Raw genomic sequence first — 14,956 nt, forward strand, 5'->3', positions numbered from 1 at the left:
TATGTCACTGTGTGTGTGTGTGTGTGTCACTGAATAGAAGCAGCAGTCATAGTAGAAATGGTCATTGCTGTACTAGCTTTGTGACGTGAACTCAAACAAATAGAACTTCTGTGCAGAATGCAGAAGTGAGAAGGTGATGTGGCTGCAAGCGATACTGCTCTCAGCTCGAGCGATGAGGAAGTCTCACCACACGCACACAGGTAGCAAGAACTGGCAGCCACAGTGTGAAATTGTAATCTGAAGGTTAACATGTCTGTGGATGGGACCGAGCTGCTTTTTGAGAGCTTTCTACAAAAAAGAAAAGACACGGTGGTAAGTTATAAAGCTCCTTTTGCCCTTGAGTTACTGTGAACGTTACGGTTGTTGTTAGAAAGTGACTTTGGTCACTCTCTGCTGTGGTTGTAGAAAATGAGATGGGTCACATACTGGTTCAGGCTTCAAAACACAACCTTGTTCTTCTACACTAAGAAGAATGGAAATGCTGTAAGTGTTTTTGTTTTATTTAATTAGTAATTCCCGTTTAATTATGGTTTCATTACAGGTAGAAATAGAAAATGCCTCTTGTAAAGATCTCACTGCTTTGTATGTTCACACTGGACGTTTTTCTCTTTGCAGTCGAGCTTGAGAGGATTTTACTACATATACACAGTAAGTCCTTCATATCCCTGAATATTACAGTTTATATACAGGAAGCAGATTTTGCACATGTGGCAGTAAGTGCCCAAATTAACCACAGTAAGCATTTTTATTGAGTGTTTTTTATTTGTTAGCACTAGCAGTGGTGCCTCACTAATTGATGCCTCTGATGAACTACATTCATTTGATGGCTTCACTCACAAGTTGTCTCACAATAATGTGAAATAAAATGTATTCTTTCATTTTACCCTACAACTATATAAGCCAGTCTCACACATGACTGCTTTAACCTCTTCTCTTAATAAGGAAAGTGCTGTATTTAAGGCTGTGAGCAGCCTTTCTCTTTAAATGAGCACCACTTCTCTGAAATGCACTAGCACATATTTTCCAGTCTGTTTGTGATTTCTGGGGTACTTCCGCAGCTGTTGCGCCTGTACGTGAGTTTGGATTACCTAAATGTGTCATCTGTCCTCTGGGTCAGGTGCAGTCAGTGCGAGAGGTCCAGAAAGCTGACAGGAAGCGCTTTATTTTTGAAATAACCATGACAAATGGGAAGAAAAAAGTGTTGGTGAGTCATCACTGTGTTTTAGAAATGTCATATTTCTAATTTTGATATGCATGTTGTCAATTGTAAGTTCAATCCTTTTCCCTCTTCAACCACTGGACGCGTGTGTGTGGTGCAGGCAGCAGAGACGGAGGACCTCAGGAAGGAGTGGGTGAGATGCCTCTGGCAGGCCATGCATCTCTCTGCCTCCACGACCTCCGTCTCTGAGGGCGCACAGTAAGATCTGAATTTACAATCATATCCCGGCAAATCTTCTTTCTTTTGATTTTTTTTGACCTTTCCCTTTTTCTGTTCCTCAGACTTGATGTGTGTGAGCAGCGAGAAAGACTACATAGCATGGCACCCATCTGCTCACACCGCGAAAGTGTCATGGAGGAGCTTCCAATTCGGCCCCTCTCTGCGCCCCCTCCCTCTGACTACATCTACGCACAACCCCATAAAATCTGCCCCCGCACCAAAGACACCTTGCAACCCAAAGACACCTGGCAACCCAAGGAGACCTCTCAGCTCCAAGACACCTGGCAACCCAAAGACACCTGGCAACCCAAGGAGACCTCTCAGCTCCAAGACACCTGGCAACCCAAGGAGACCTCTCAGCCCCAAAACACCTGGCACCCAAGACGCCTGCAACGGAGACCTCTGCACAAACACCTTCAACCCAGGAGACCTCTCAGCCCCAACACGGCAGCCATGAGCAGGACCCAAGGAGACCTTCAGCCCACTGGCCACCAAAGCCCGCAAAAAACTAGCCCCAACTGGCACACCCAAAGACGCCTTCAACCCAAGGAGACCTCTCAGCCCCAAAACACCTGGCAGCCCATAGAGCAGGACAACCAAGGAGACCTCTCAGCCCCAAAACACCTGGCAACCCAAAGACGCCTGGCAACCCAAGGAGACCTCTCAGCCCCAAAACACCTGGCAGCCCATAGAGCAGGACAACGAGGAAGGCATTTATCAGAACACAGGGAAAGCCTACCAGAATCGCAACGGTAAACATGATCATGACTGTCTCTCTGCACCATCACAGCTTGAATTGTTATTTCTGGTGCTAAATGCTGCTGTTCTCAGATGACTGTCCCAGCGATCCCCAGTGGTCCAGCCAGATGAGCAGTGCAGAAGCCGGACAAGAAGGACACTATGATGTTTTGCCTATTAGAAACAGTATGACCAAAAACTTTCTTGAAATAGTTAAGCTTTCACAATAAGAGCATGCAGATGTCCAAGAAGGGGCTCTAATGTGTGTCACATCTTCAGGGTTGTGTAAGGCGAACCGCTCAGCAGAGGCAGAAGAGGACGTTTACGATGTCCCTGCGTTCTACAGACAGACTGCTGAATGTCATGGTGAGACTGTGGTTTGCTTGTAGAGGAAAGAAGTGAAAAGTCTGAATATTTGTTGTTGTTTGCTGATGTTTTATCCATTTCACACCCTCGCAGAGAGTGTCTATGATGTGCCAAGCTCACTCCTGAGAACCATGTGTGATCACACCATAGGTAACTTCTATGACTTTACCCGGTTAAACAATTAAATAACCCAGTTCTTCATAAACTCATTTGACAGTGTTTGTTTGCATCTGCAGACGATCAGCCAGAGGAAGGAACCTACTGGAATATATGAGGTGTAGTTTCAGAGCATCGGTGGAGGCCGGCAAACTCACCAGCTTTGGATTGGAAGACCGTCGCTGCTTCATCTCTTTATCTTTGTGTTTCAGTTTTAAATGAAACTAATCGCGTCTTCTACTCTGGTTTATTTTTTTCCCCCAACCGACTCTACACAATGAGAACTTTTAACGTGTGCTGCAATAGTTTGTTTTGATGCTGGTATGTAAAGGCAGACAGGCAGTAAAAACTGCATCAGTTCTGTGAAATGCACTTGCACACAGTTTCATTGTATCGGTTGCAGCCAAAGGAAGGAACTAAGTGGATGATTTGAGCTGTGGTTTCAGAACATCAGCACAAGCAGCTCCACACGCTGTCAACCTTGGGAACTGTTCATTTCTGTATTTTATTTGTTTTACTAGAAGTAGCAGTATTGGATACTAGTACTATTTATACAAATGTAAATAATATCCCTCATCTTTGTTCAATGTTTCGTCTAAAACTAGGCAACAGATACGACCGCAGCAGAGGTTCAACTGTGGTATTTATTTACTCCTTCTATACAAGACCAGAGAACCACAAACACATATTTATAGGTAGAGAAAACATGCTGTACAGAAATGTGTACACACAAAGAACTGCAGGGTCAGTCACACTATGTTTCACAAAAGTAAAAACAATTCATTTTACATGTCAAACTTGGTTCACAGTTTAAAAGTATACACCATTATACTTTACTGATATTGCTGTATTACACACTTTGGACTTGATTTAATGGGAATGATCTGAGCTTAATGCTAAAACACTTTAAAAGAAGGAAAGAAAGTAAAAGTCTACTATGAGCTTGTTGTCAAATCTGTATTTTTAATCTCTTATTTCATTTATTTTGTGGGAAACTCTTTAAACGCCACGCACTCAGTTTAGTGATGTAGCGAGCGATCACGTGGTGCCTGCGAGCTGATGAAGGCTGTGATACTGAATGTAAACAAAAATATTCACACATTACAAATACAACAATTTTCTTTCCGTTACCAGAGTAAGACTAAACATACAGTTGGTACACACACAGTATCCTTACTCATTAAAATAATTTAGTAGTGCATATATTGTGTTGAAATACAAGCAAAAACAAGGCGCACGTATGTAACAAGCAATGCGTAAAAAGTGATTTGTGCAGTCGCAGTAATTTTTTCCCCTCACAATCAAAATAAATTCTAAATATTAATGAATTGATAAGAATAGAATTAAATAAGCCACACGCTACGCCCTGTTGTCATCTTTGTCAGTTAGCAAAAATACCAGAAATAATATTTGGTTCATAGTATCGTGATACACAACACAAGCTGCACTACCCACTCAACAACTGCAGTTTAAACAATCTGTTTTTCTTCAATTTGTACTTCTCTTCACTGAGGTAATGTCCTTAGAAAGTTATAATTTGTGAATTACAGCTGGCGTTAATAGTTGTCATTGTTAATACAGTGATGCTACTAAATCTGTCACTGCTTTACAGTACAGTATATTCCAAGTCTGACCACCAGTCTCCAAAACAGTTTTATAACTTACACATTTTATTACGCAGCAGCCTCGACAGCTGTGATTCTCTCAGGATATCTGATATTTTAGATTGTAGTGTGAGGTTTGCTGGTAGTGCACGTCGGTCGGGGATCACGCTTGGGCCTGGGATTGTTCCCTGAGGAACTCCTCCAGGACCGTGATGATGCTGCAGGCTTCGGGCAGGTCGCTGTGCTCGGCCCGGGCGTTCTGCAGGAGCACGTCCCCGTTTCCGCAGCCCTGCAGGAACTGGCAGCAGCGAAATAGCGCGTAGTGACTCATCTCTGCCTGCCGCACAAAGCGCTTCAAGCTGTTCATGTCCTGGATGGCCTGCAGGGGGAGAGACAAAGTAGTGGGTTTTACAAAAAGGGAAGAGGCGAGGATGGAAAAAAAAGGCAACAAGTAAAACAAAACTACAATCTGTGTGTGTGTGTGTTTTCCCACCTTAAGTTTAAAGTTCTCCAGAATCTGTCTGAGCAGGAACGGATTGCAACGCTCTGCAGCGTTCAGAAATGCTTGAATCCAGTCATCACAGAAACGGTTACTGACTGAGGGGACAAAACATTTTTATTAGTTTCTCAGACATTACAAAGACAGACTACATACATGTCACAGTGTGTGAGTTACCAGTTTTTGTGAGTGTGGGTGGGCTGGTGGAGCAGTCTATAATCAGGGCAGACTGTGCGTCCTCTGAGATGGCCTTGCACAGAGAAGCGGTCGTGGTGTCTTGCTGGGAAAGTCCCTGCAAACTGGCTGCTTTGATGAACCTGAGAGCATAAAGTGGATGTTTTTTCTTCTTCACACTGAACTGCTGAACATGAACAACAGGAAGAAAGACAGACCTGATACATGAGGATCAGCATGGACTTCGTCACCTCACTCACCTGGAAACGTCAGCCTTTGTCCTCTCGTCTGAATTGATGACCTCGACATGTGTGTGACTCAGAGCCTGTGCACACAAGGTTTTAGAGGTTGAAATGAATTAAGCTGGAAACAAACAGACAGCTAAACCATGATTTCAAAACCAGTTCACCCAGAACCAAAGTAACACTCATCTTCCTCCTTGGTGTAATTATGTCAAAATGAACTGAGGTTTCAAGCACCTCGTTGAATCTAAGCAATAAAGAATTTATTCTTCTATGAAGGCCAAAGGGGGTCCAACCTGCTACTTCTGAGGTGTACTGAATAAAGTGGTCAGTGAGTATATGTAGTTCCAATACTTTTCAGACGTGTAAAATACTGTTTACAAACCAGGATAAAGACTGACCACAGACAGTGAATGTGTGGAAACCCTGGCAAGTCTCATTGTAGTTATGGAAACCTGTGCTTAATTCAATTTGGGGGTTTTTAGCGCCCCACACATTTTATATAAATCTATTTATATAAAGCGCTATACAAATACAGACCATTTACCATTTATTTATTCAGTAAAAAAATAAAATTGCCTTGAGTCTTGAGGACCAAGTGAGGGATGATATGATGGTAGAAATTATGCCATATTCTTGAAATGAGAGCAAACCAAACGGGTTGTTTCTAGAAACACTTTTTGGTAAGTGTTATGTAATGTCTTCCTCATCAGGGTTATCTCACAAGCTTCTGATATTATTCCAACACTTGTCTCATGGAGTATTGTACCTATTAAACAAAATTCCTCTCTAGAGCAACTTGCAGTGTTATTCTTGAGTCCTCCATTCTTATCTTAATTATTTATTCTCTTGTATCAGATGAGTGTTTGCTTTGTGAGCACTTATCTTTACTGGACATACTTCAATAAGTAAACAGTGTAGTGGTGAGAAATGACTCACAGCGTGGAGCAGGAAGCTGATGTTGCTCTGGACCAGCTGCACCACTCGATGAATGTGCATCACAGACTCCTCGTACCACTGACTCAGATAGGGGCGCACCTCCGTCTCAAGGTTCTGCAGCTAAACACAAACAAAGTGGGACACGTCAGTCTTGCACGGATAATACTATAACATATTATTGGTACACAGTTACACTGTTATTGCACTGTCATACCTCTGGGGTTTGCAGGCTGCTGTGCAGGCCTTGGACGTACTTATCGAGCTCTAATCTGAATGTGTATGCAGTCAAGGAATTTGAACTGTAACACGGACGCACCCCAACAATGCAGTGAAACACATTCCGTAACAGCAAGGAGGAATAACGTATAATAGTCCTGGAAAGCAATTTACTTAGAACTTTGGCTTATTTTATACAAAAGGATATAAATTCAGTCCTTTTTCAGACCCTCCCATAAAGCAGATGACATATCCATTTCCATCGGAATCCGGCTGTTCGGGAGACCGTTCCTGCTCCAGGAGGCAGCAGTAGCAGCCGACGGCCTGCTCTGGAATACTGTCGAGTAAAAATTCAGAATGGTTGTGTTAATAAACGTATACATTTCCACATATTTCCAGTTAAACTTTAGCTTTTCATTAGTGTGGTTAAATGAAACGGGCTATATTCACTTTGATATAAATACATAATATGCTTCCACATCATGACCTGCACAAGTCTAACAAACGAGATGAGGTTCAAAACATGTGCTCAAATATCCAGCTGAAGTTAAGCCAGAAGCTTGTGGACTCTGTGTGGATTAGAGAAAATCTTAAATAAATTGAAGCTTGTGCACCCAGTTCTTGTTTTATTTTTAAAGTTCTTAAAGATGTACCTGTACAATCATTCCACACCGGAAGAAGAACAGTTCAAAGAAAGCATATTGAGTGTGTGTAAGCTTACCACTGCTGTATGTAAAATTATTACCTGAGTTCCACAGTGGCAATGTTGCCCATGCCTCCAAGCAGGGCTCCTTTGCTCAGCCTCCTTGAAATGTAGGTCCGCAGCTCTGGCTCTGCCTCTGATGGCAGGCTGCTGTCAATTAGTGTGAGGCTGTGGGCAAAGCAGAGAGTCAGTGTGGATAAAAACAGCCAGTGCAGGGATGAGAAGTTTGTGGAAGCCACTGAAGTCAATGGAGAGGAGATGGAGAAAGCTGATGACAATATGCAGCACACAACACACAACTGAGTCACATAGTTGTTAAACTTTTCCACACTCTACAAAGACATTCAAAGTTATTTTTTATTAGTTTTTTTTTTACCAACAGTAGTTGATACATAAAAGTGGAGCCACTGTTTAGATCAGGAGGCACCTTACGGCCACGTAACTCAGAAGCAGAGTGATGACCAGTTGGAACAAAAACCATGAATGAAAACAGCACTGAATACATGTTAATCGGATTGCCGGTGGCAGCTCGTGGAAACACTGATGCACAACAAAGAAAGCCAGAGAGGAACCAGGCAAAGCAAGTGGGAGGTAGGCGCTGGCTCCTTCGTTACCTAAAGTCTTCCTGACTGGTTGTGGAGTCTGCTCGTCTCTGGTTCCATGCCACATTTTCCCCAGAAGCCTCAGATCTAAGACAATCGACAGTTTACTCATCACCTGGTTAGAGTTTAATGTATAAAGTGGGCTTTACCCGCATAATAGCATGAGAAGGGACAAATACAGCTAAATAAAACCATAAACTACACAGAGATATCTTTCCTGGCTGTGTTCAGAAATAAAAGGAGGATAAGGGTTATCCACAGTAATAATCCTAAGATTTTAAACATGCTCCTAAATTCGAGTTATCGATGCAAGAAGCAGAACCATAGGTATCATATGGTTGCAGCAAAGCTCTGCGAAGAAGAAACCTAGCAGATAAATAGCCACGGTTACCTTGTGCCTTGATAAAGATAGATGGTGTAGTAGCAGTTCAGCTGAATCTTCTGGCTGTATCCAGCTATTTCTTCGCTGTCAAAGTCATCTCTCTCCTCCACGTCGATTGAATCTTGGAAGGACGAGGTTTGGGAGGCAAACATGCTGCACGGAGAAAGCTAGCAGCGGCTACAGTGGAAGACAACAAGGACAAACTTTATTGTTTAGCTGAGCTGCTTTAATATGAAAAAAAGGACTGTAAACGTTGCAAGCCCTGACTGATATTAAACTGAAAGCCAACAAACAACGGCTTCGTTTATGGTCCTACTGCGCATGTCCTCTTTGTACGTTTCAAAATACGTCCGACTTCAAAGTGGTTTGCTGAAGTTCCTGGGTCCGACCAGGTAAATAAAAGCAGAGGGTAACATCCTATAACGAAAGAGCTTAAAACCCATTAAATCTTGCAACGTTTTTTAATATCTTTATTTAATGCCAATGTAACTCTGGCGTCTTTTTTTTTAATATATCTTGTTTGTGTTTCTGTTATGATCGGCTTATTTTGCATACTGTGATTCATATAGCTCAATCTTGTAGTTTTGAATTTACTTCATTTTTTAAAATCTGTGTCGTAAATTAATAATAACAGGCTAATAATTAATAATTTCACATCTAGAAATTGATAATTAGGAATTAATATTGTATCCTTAAACTAATTTGTAAATATATTATGCATAATACCTGCACATGTTTATAGTGTATTCTTATTAATTAGTACACCTGTTCACCGGCTTAATACAAATATCTAACCAGCCTATCACGTGGCAGCACATGTGGATGTGGTCAGGTCGACCTGCTGAAGTTCAAACCGAGCATCAGAATGAGGAAAAAATGTGATGGAAGTGACTTTGAACATGTTGGTCTGAGTATTTCAGAAACTGTTGGTCTACACAGCTATCTCTAGAGTTTACGATTCCATAAGAAGGCTGCTGTTAATTTAAATAACAGATATAAATAAATAAATAAATAAAAATCACATGTATATGAACCCACAGATATGTTTAAGGTAACCAGGTATCGTCAAATACTTTAATAATCTTTAATAATAGTTATTTTGTCCTAACAGGTTTTAAGGTGAGTGTTTGTTTAAATCACAGAGGTGGCCGCAGTGTGTTATGGGATGTTGGAGAGCTGACGCCATCTCTGTGAGGTGTTTTTATTTTTAGCAGGCAGTGAACTGACAACGCTAAAATCATGGGCAGGAAGAAGAAAAAGCAGATGAAGCCTTGGTGTTGGTATCCTTTAGCACACCTTACATTATACTGTTATATTACGCCAGTCGGCACCCGTTTCTATGTCTTGCCAGCTAACGGTTGTGTGAATTAGCAGCTCTTAAGCAACACTTAGCTAACATGACAGTTATTTGTTTACTTGGCATGTGGCTGTTCAGCTTATTTTTAGCGATACTAAATAAAATACATATTAAAAAATATCTGTAGTAACTAAACGATATTTTCACCTGGAAGTGCAGCGAGTTTATCATCCAAAGTTTCCTCAGCCGTTATCTCAGGTACTGTAACAGAGATTTCGATGATGAAAAGATTCTCATCCAGCATCAGAAAGCCAAACACTTCAAGTGCCACATCTGTCATAAGAAGCTGTACACCGGCCCCGGGCTCGCCATCCACTGTATGCAGGTGAGGAAACGATAATAATGCAAGTGAAGTGAAGCTAAATCGTGTCTTCGTGCAGTCAAGTTACCACGCTGTACCACTTCACATGTGTAGGTACATAAAGAGACCATTGATGGAGTTCCTAATGCAATACCTGGAAGAATAGATATTGAACTGGAGATATACGGCATGGAGGGTATTCCAGAGAAAGACATGGAGGAGAGGAGAAGGATGTTAGAGCAGAAGAACCAAGGTATTAACACCACAATAATCTCAGGAGCCATCTCTTTAAGCTACATGTCTGACTCTGCTCATCCTGATTTTCAGAGACTCAGAAGAAGAAGCAGAACCAGGATGACTCTGATGAATATGATGATGACGATGAGCCCGGTCCCTCCTTTCAGCAGCCTGCTGCACGTCAGCCACAAGCTGGCTATGTCCCCCCTATGACCCAGCCTGGTATGCTTCCTGTTGGATCTGGGACCCCAGCATTACCACCAGGCAGCTACTCAGGTGGGGAACAGATACTTAACTTGATCTGCAATGTTCAAGACTGTTGTAACACTGTAATGGAGTCCTACTTCCGTTTTCATGTCTTAGTTTGAGATGCAAGGAAGGACATCTATCCTTTGTAGCCTCAGCGTAATTTATGTGTAGCATTTGACAGAGATGTATTTTATTATTTTAGCTATAACAGTGTTCATAAATGTTACTTTAGTTACTGTGCCACAAGATAGACCTGTTTTTGTCACAAAAATAGTGAAAGGAAGAAAGTGTGGTCATGCTAAAAAAAAAAAGAGTCCTCCTTGCACTGTGGTTTGTGTATTCCAGCTGTGTGCCTCGCCTCTTTTACGCACGCAGACGTACGCTCTATAGGTTTAAGCTTCTGGGAAGCCTCGTCTCCGCTTTCTTCTGAAAGCATTTTAGGAACTGAAACATCCGTCACAGTGTATAAGGCACGAATTAGAGAAATGAGAAAGGCCTCTGGTGTTTGAATGACTCAGTGGTGACCCCATGTGGCTGTTCAACATAGTATTTATGCTTTTTTTTGTTTTGTTTTTTCGCCTTGGTGCAAAATTATCTAATTGCTGGTTCCCAAATACTGAGCTTCATTCCTGTTGTTTTGTAAGTTTAGATAAAGTATCAAACATCAAAGATGCTAATTGTATTATGTGTGCAACACGTAGCTTGTAGCCAAAACGTGTAAACCACATGGTGTACGTTACATAGACACACATCCCTTCGAGGGTACTGACAAAGGGATTCCTCGGGTCAGAGTCGTAACTATTGTGAGCTAAACCGATACTCTCTTACATGAATTTGAATGACCTCCTGTGTCTCATCTGAAGTAACTATTTGATCCACAACGGGGCGTAATATATTGTATTTATCAATGAAAACTCAACTTGCATTATAGGCCACATACAGCACACTTTGATCATAAGTGGGGTAGATCAGTGAAACTCCCCTTTCTGTCAGTATAAAGAAGTTAAACTGCAAACAGAATCCATCAGATTATTAACATTTGAAAAAGCATTGAAATTTTAACAGCATGTCTCATTTATTTTTGCATGATAAAGTGACGTTCCTGTAGTGAATTAAGGAATCTTTCAGCAGACACTTTGGACTTAAACTGTAATAACTAAATGTGACAGAATATGTGTTTGTTTATTCTCCCTCTTTTTTTCCCCTTTTTATTTATTTATTTTTTTACTGTGAGCATGCTGTAAAAAACTGAAATTTCTAGACAGTGAAATTTTTTTTGACTTTTTAAAATCTCCTTCACATTTTCTAAACCTAACCAATAGACAGGACCTAGAGTCTTTGGCCACAATTCTGGCCACTGGGACTTATTCCCCCGGCGCACATAATGAAGTGGCAGGATCGTGTGTTTTGATATAAGTACAATTTTTTTACTTGCTTCAGGAATTCCCCCGATGATGCCAGGTGTGCCACCCATGATTCCAGCGACGCCCCCTGTAATGCCAGGAATGCCTCCAGGGTAAATCTTTGTCATTCTTAATCAAATCTTTCTATCAGTCAAACCCTATATATTATATATATTGTATATTGTAAACATCATGTTTTCTTATGTATTTAGGATGATCCCAATGGGTGGGATGATGCCTCCGATGATGCCCGGTGTACCACCAGGTAATGCCCTGTTAGCATACACCCTCAGGATCCACTTAGATCTCTGTAACTCAGTTTCATTTATTTCTTTTTAATATTTTTAAATACTACGTAACACTACTGCAGTGAGGTGTTTGCACACATGGAATTAATTTTTTCTGCTGGTATCAGGCATTCCTCCTCCAATGGGTACCCGTCCAGCCATCACTCACATGCCACAGCTCCCGCCTGCTGCAGGCGTGCTGCCCAGACCTGCAGTTCCTGCTGGCCCGTCGGTGCAACCTGATGTCACAAAACCTCTTTTCCCGAGTGCTGGGCAGGTAAAACCCTTGACGCCATTTTATCGCTGCACAGTTTTCACCTCCTCTCAGCATTCTGACAGGACATTACAGTTTTCTTCAGTAAGAGATGTCTAAGCTTGCACGGGCTGATTAAAAAAGGAGACTTTACCCAGGAATTCTTTTAATTGAAAGACTTTTCTGTTTACTTTTCTTTACTTTTTCCTGTGCTACAGATGGCCGGTCAAGTTGCAAGTACAAGTAAAGCCTCACCAAGCGCAGACACTCAGTCCGCTTCCCCTAAAGCTCTGTTCCCTAGCACTTCACAAGTATGAGGCTGTCTGCCCTCTTTACTCTGACAACCTGCTGCTTTACAGCTGGCATGCACACAACTGTGTATAGTTTGCTTGTGGCGGGCAGGTTGAATCTCTTTCATTTGCAAAGCTGTTTTTTCTTCTTTTTTTCTTAATTAAAATGTTTAGCTATTTTTTTAATTTGCTTTTTAATTTATCTGCATTCACTCAATATTAAAAATAGCTTCATCACCTTAAAATCAAATGTTAAAGTGAAGAATTATGTGGATGTGTATAATATATGGGCTTCTGTTGTTGGGCAAAATATGACAGCATGCTCAGCACTTTATTCGTTTTTTTTTTTTTAGTTTTTCTGCAGATCTAAAGAAACTGGTTTTATTTTAGTCAAACTTTGAAAGATTACTTATCATGTTACAATGGTGGAGTAAAATGTTACAGATCCATCTTATAGGCTTGGCATTAATATGGTAAAAGCTTGTTTAGTCAGATGAATTAGATATTTGTGTTGCTTCACAAAATTTGTCCTGTAATTTTTGTTTTGGTGTTTTAAATTTTAAAATGTAAATTTACAGTTTAGTGAGTATAAAAAATCTAGGGTCATAAATTCTCATTTTAAAAAAGAACACATGAAAGAAACAGATTTTTTGATTGTCATCTATTACGGATACAAGGAAGAGATCAAAGTATTAAACTTTTTGTCTATAGCTGTTCCAGACAAATGCGTTTTATTCCTGCTCATGAACGTTATGAATGCCAAGGCTAAAAAGGACCAAATAATCGATATCATTGGAGTAATCTTGGAGTTTGACTAAAATTGACCCCCCTGTGAAATTCAAAGGTCTTTCTGCTGAGTGTCTCTAACCTGCTTTCCTGTCTCTTCCCTCAGAGTCAACAGACAGTGTCGGGGTCCCCTCACACTCCCCCCTCCACCACCTCCGACCTCGCAAAGCCCACTTTCCCAGCCTACACTCAGTCCTCCACCGGTTTGGCCAGCCCAAATGCTGGCAGCAGTACGGTCTCCAAACCTCCCTCCACAGTAACCAGTAAGCCTGCCACGCTCACCACCTCCAGTGCAACCAGTAAGTTGATCCACCCTGATGAGGATATCTCACTGGTAAGTATTCTAGCTGGAACACTCTTGTTAAAGTAAGTAGTTATGCAATGTGTTTGTTATTTAAAACAAATCTTTTTCTTGTTTTTTTCCTCCCAGCTGAGCTACACATGTCAAGTGTCAAATCACTTTTATTTGCTTTTTTTGTGCCGTAGGAAGAGTTTCGGGCTCAGTTGTCCCAGTACCAGTGCAGTATTCCCCGTCAAGGCCAGACCACCAGTGCTGCAGCGTCAGTGGGTGGCATGATGGCTCCTCAGCAGCACAGCATGAGGCATCCCATACCTGGTATACACTGCTGGTAGTTTTAGGCCAACTGTAAACCAAAGAATTTAATTTAATTGGCTTCATTTTTTTGCAGTCTTGAAATGTTTCAACTCTATTTCAGCTTAATTGTTTTAGAAAGTGCTCTATAGATAATGTTTGTAGAGTCTTAAAAGGACTGCAGTAAAAAATATGTTTTTACCAATGAGCCTGGTCCTTGCAGGTCAGTATGGTGGGCCACAGCAGGGGATGCCAGGCTACATACCTGGGCGAATACCTCCGTATATTCAGGCCCCTCCCGTTGTTCCCCCAGTGTACCAGGGAGGCCCTCCACGGCCAACCATTGTCACGAGACCCCCTGTCATGTCTCCTGGAGGCCACTACTGAAGTCTGCTCCCTCTCTTCAATAGGTTTGGACTCTCAACCCTTTTCTAATGCCCTCAGCGGCTAGTAGAGAAACCAGTATTGGTATTATATTACCAAAGTATACTGATGTTCTGCTACTGAGCTATGAGGAAGAGACATTAAATAAACAGCAAAGACAGGAGCTGTAAACATCCCATGGCATGGGAAATATTACATTGCATCTATCAAAGACCTGTTTGATTTGATTCTGATTGAAACCATCTCTGTTTTGTGGCTTTTTTTCCTTTTCATGTTTAGGTGTATAGAAGTGTAGTAGATATGGTTCGTAGTGTTGTGAAGGCGCTGGAGTTACATGGGCAGTACCCACCCTTTATCAAGGCAAGTTTGATGTAAATACCTTTCTGTTCTAAGCTAAACGGTGAGGCCTTCACAGCACGTAGTGCTGTTGGACTTGTGTCCCCAACTTTGTTTGGTGAGGGCTTCTACTACCTGTTCATGCTCTAACTCTGTCTTTGTGTTGATATTTGTATGAACAATTACTCCCTTAACTCTAAATAAAGGAGGTATTTATTAGTATATGTATGACTGTGAAACTGTATTGTAATGAAATGTTAGATTTTTTTGTGGGATGTTGCTGGGCTGAGACGTCACAACAGGTTTGTACTCCTGGTATAAACTGCATTGTGACTGCTCTTCTGTTATTATGAAGGTGAACAGTAAACATTGATATCTTGTATATGAAATGCAAAATGCTTGTAAATATTGTCTTTTATCTA

At 41.4% G+C, this 14,956-nt stretch overlaps 3 protein-coding genes across 7 annotated transcripts; 2 read left to right on the top strand and 1 right to left on the bottom strand.

Moving 5' to 3' along the window:
- The first annotated feature begins 107 nt into the window (after nucleotides 1–107).
- LOC102290286 lies at nucleotides 108–3,194 on the top strand. 2 transcript variants are annotated; one of them, XM_042214441.1, is made up of 11 exons: nucleotides 108–312; nucleotides 406–483; nucleotides 616–648; nucleotides 1,118–1,204; nucleotides 1,320–1,417; nucleotides 1,501–1,727; nucleotides 2,035–2,190; nucleotides 2,270–2,362; nucleotides 2,456–2,542; nucleotides 2,636–2,692; nucleotides 2,779–3,194. In XM_042214441.1, exons 1-11 carry the CDS (start codon nucleotides 250–252, stop codon nucleotides 2,814–2,816), a joined length of 1,017 nt encoding a protein of 338 aa, XP_042070375.1. In that variant the 5' UTR covers nucleotides 108–249; the 3' UTR covers nucleotides 2,817–3,194. The 2 variants fall into 2 exon arrangements, with proteins under 2 accessions (XP_042070375.1, XP_042070376.1); XM_042214442.1 differs by having other exon boundaries at nucleotides 1,501–1,696; nucleotides 2,040–2,190.
- A 129-nt stretch (nucleotides 3,195–3,323) lies between these two features.
- Nucleotides 3,324–8,416, bottom strand: cunh17orf75 (chromosome unknown C17orf75 homolog). 2 transcript variants are annotated; one of them, XM_005947949.2, is made up of 10 exons: nucleotides 8,069–8,416; nucleotides 7,690–7,764; nucleotides 7,118–7,243; nucleotides 6,581–6,709; nucleotides 6,371–6,431; nucleotides 6,157–6,276; nucleotides 5,236–5,300; nucleotides 4,979–5,118; nucleotides 4,796–4,899; nucleotides 3,324–4,681 (listed from the first exon to the last, which is right to left on the bottom strand). In XM_005947949.2, the coding sequence occupies exons 1-10, from the start codon at nucleotides 8,209–8,211 to the stop codon at nucleotides 4,466–4,468; spliced, it is 1,179 nt and encodes a 392-aa protein (XP_005948011.1). In that variant the 5' UTR covers nucleotides 8,212–8,416; the 3' UTR covers nucleotides 3,324–4,465. The 2 variants fall into 2 exon arrangements, with proteins under 2 accessions (XP_005948011.1, XP_014184914.1); XM_014329428.2 differs by lacking the exon at nucleotides 7,690–7,764 and having other exon boundaries at nucleotides 8,069–8,403.
- A 774-nt stretch (nucleotides 8,417–9,190) lies between these two features.
- LOC102314648 (BUB3-interacting and GLEBS motif-containing protein ZNF207) lies at nucleotides 9,191–14,756 on the top strand. Of its 3 annotated transcripts, XM_014329425.2 has the most exons (12): nucleotides 9,191–9,339; nucleotides 9,615–9,741; nucleotides 9,832–9,970; nucleotides 10,045–10,230; nucleotides 11,644–11,719; nucleotides 11,819–11,871; nucleotides 12,022–12,170; nucleotides 12,365–12,457; nucleotides 13,329–13,556; nucleotides 13,709–13,838; nucleotides 14,038–14,224; nucleotides 14,478–14,756. In XM_014329425.2, exons 1-11 carry the CDS (start codon nucleotides 9,299–9,301, stop codon nucleotides 14,199–14,201), a joined length of 1,386 nt encoding a protein of 461 aa, XP_014184911.1. In that variant the 5' UTR covers nucleotides 9,191–9,298; the 3' UTR covers nucleotides 14,202–14,224; nucleotides 14,478–14,756. The 3 variants fall into 3 exon arrangements, with proteins under 3 accessions (XP_014184911.1, XP_042070377.1, XP_014184913.1); XM_042214443.1 differs by having other exon boundaries at nucleotides 14,038–14,756; XM_014329427.2 differs by lacking the exon at nucleotides 12,365–12,457 and having other exon boundaries at nucleotides 9,193–9,339; nucleotides 14,038–14,756.
- Nucleotides 14,757–14,956: the final 200 nt, after the last annotated feature.

This window comes from Haplochromis burtoni, unplaced genomic scaffold, assembly GCF_018398535.1.
Source record: "Haplochromis burtoni strain Fernald_Lab_line unplaced genomic scaffold, NCSU_Asbu1 Contig_563, whole genome shotgun sequence".
Taxonomy (NCBI): domain Eukaryota; kingdom Metazoa; phylum Chordata; class Actinopteri; order Cichliformes; family Cichlidae; genus Haplochromis; species Haplochromis burtoni.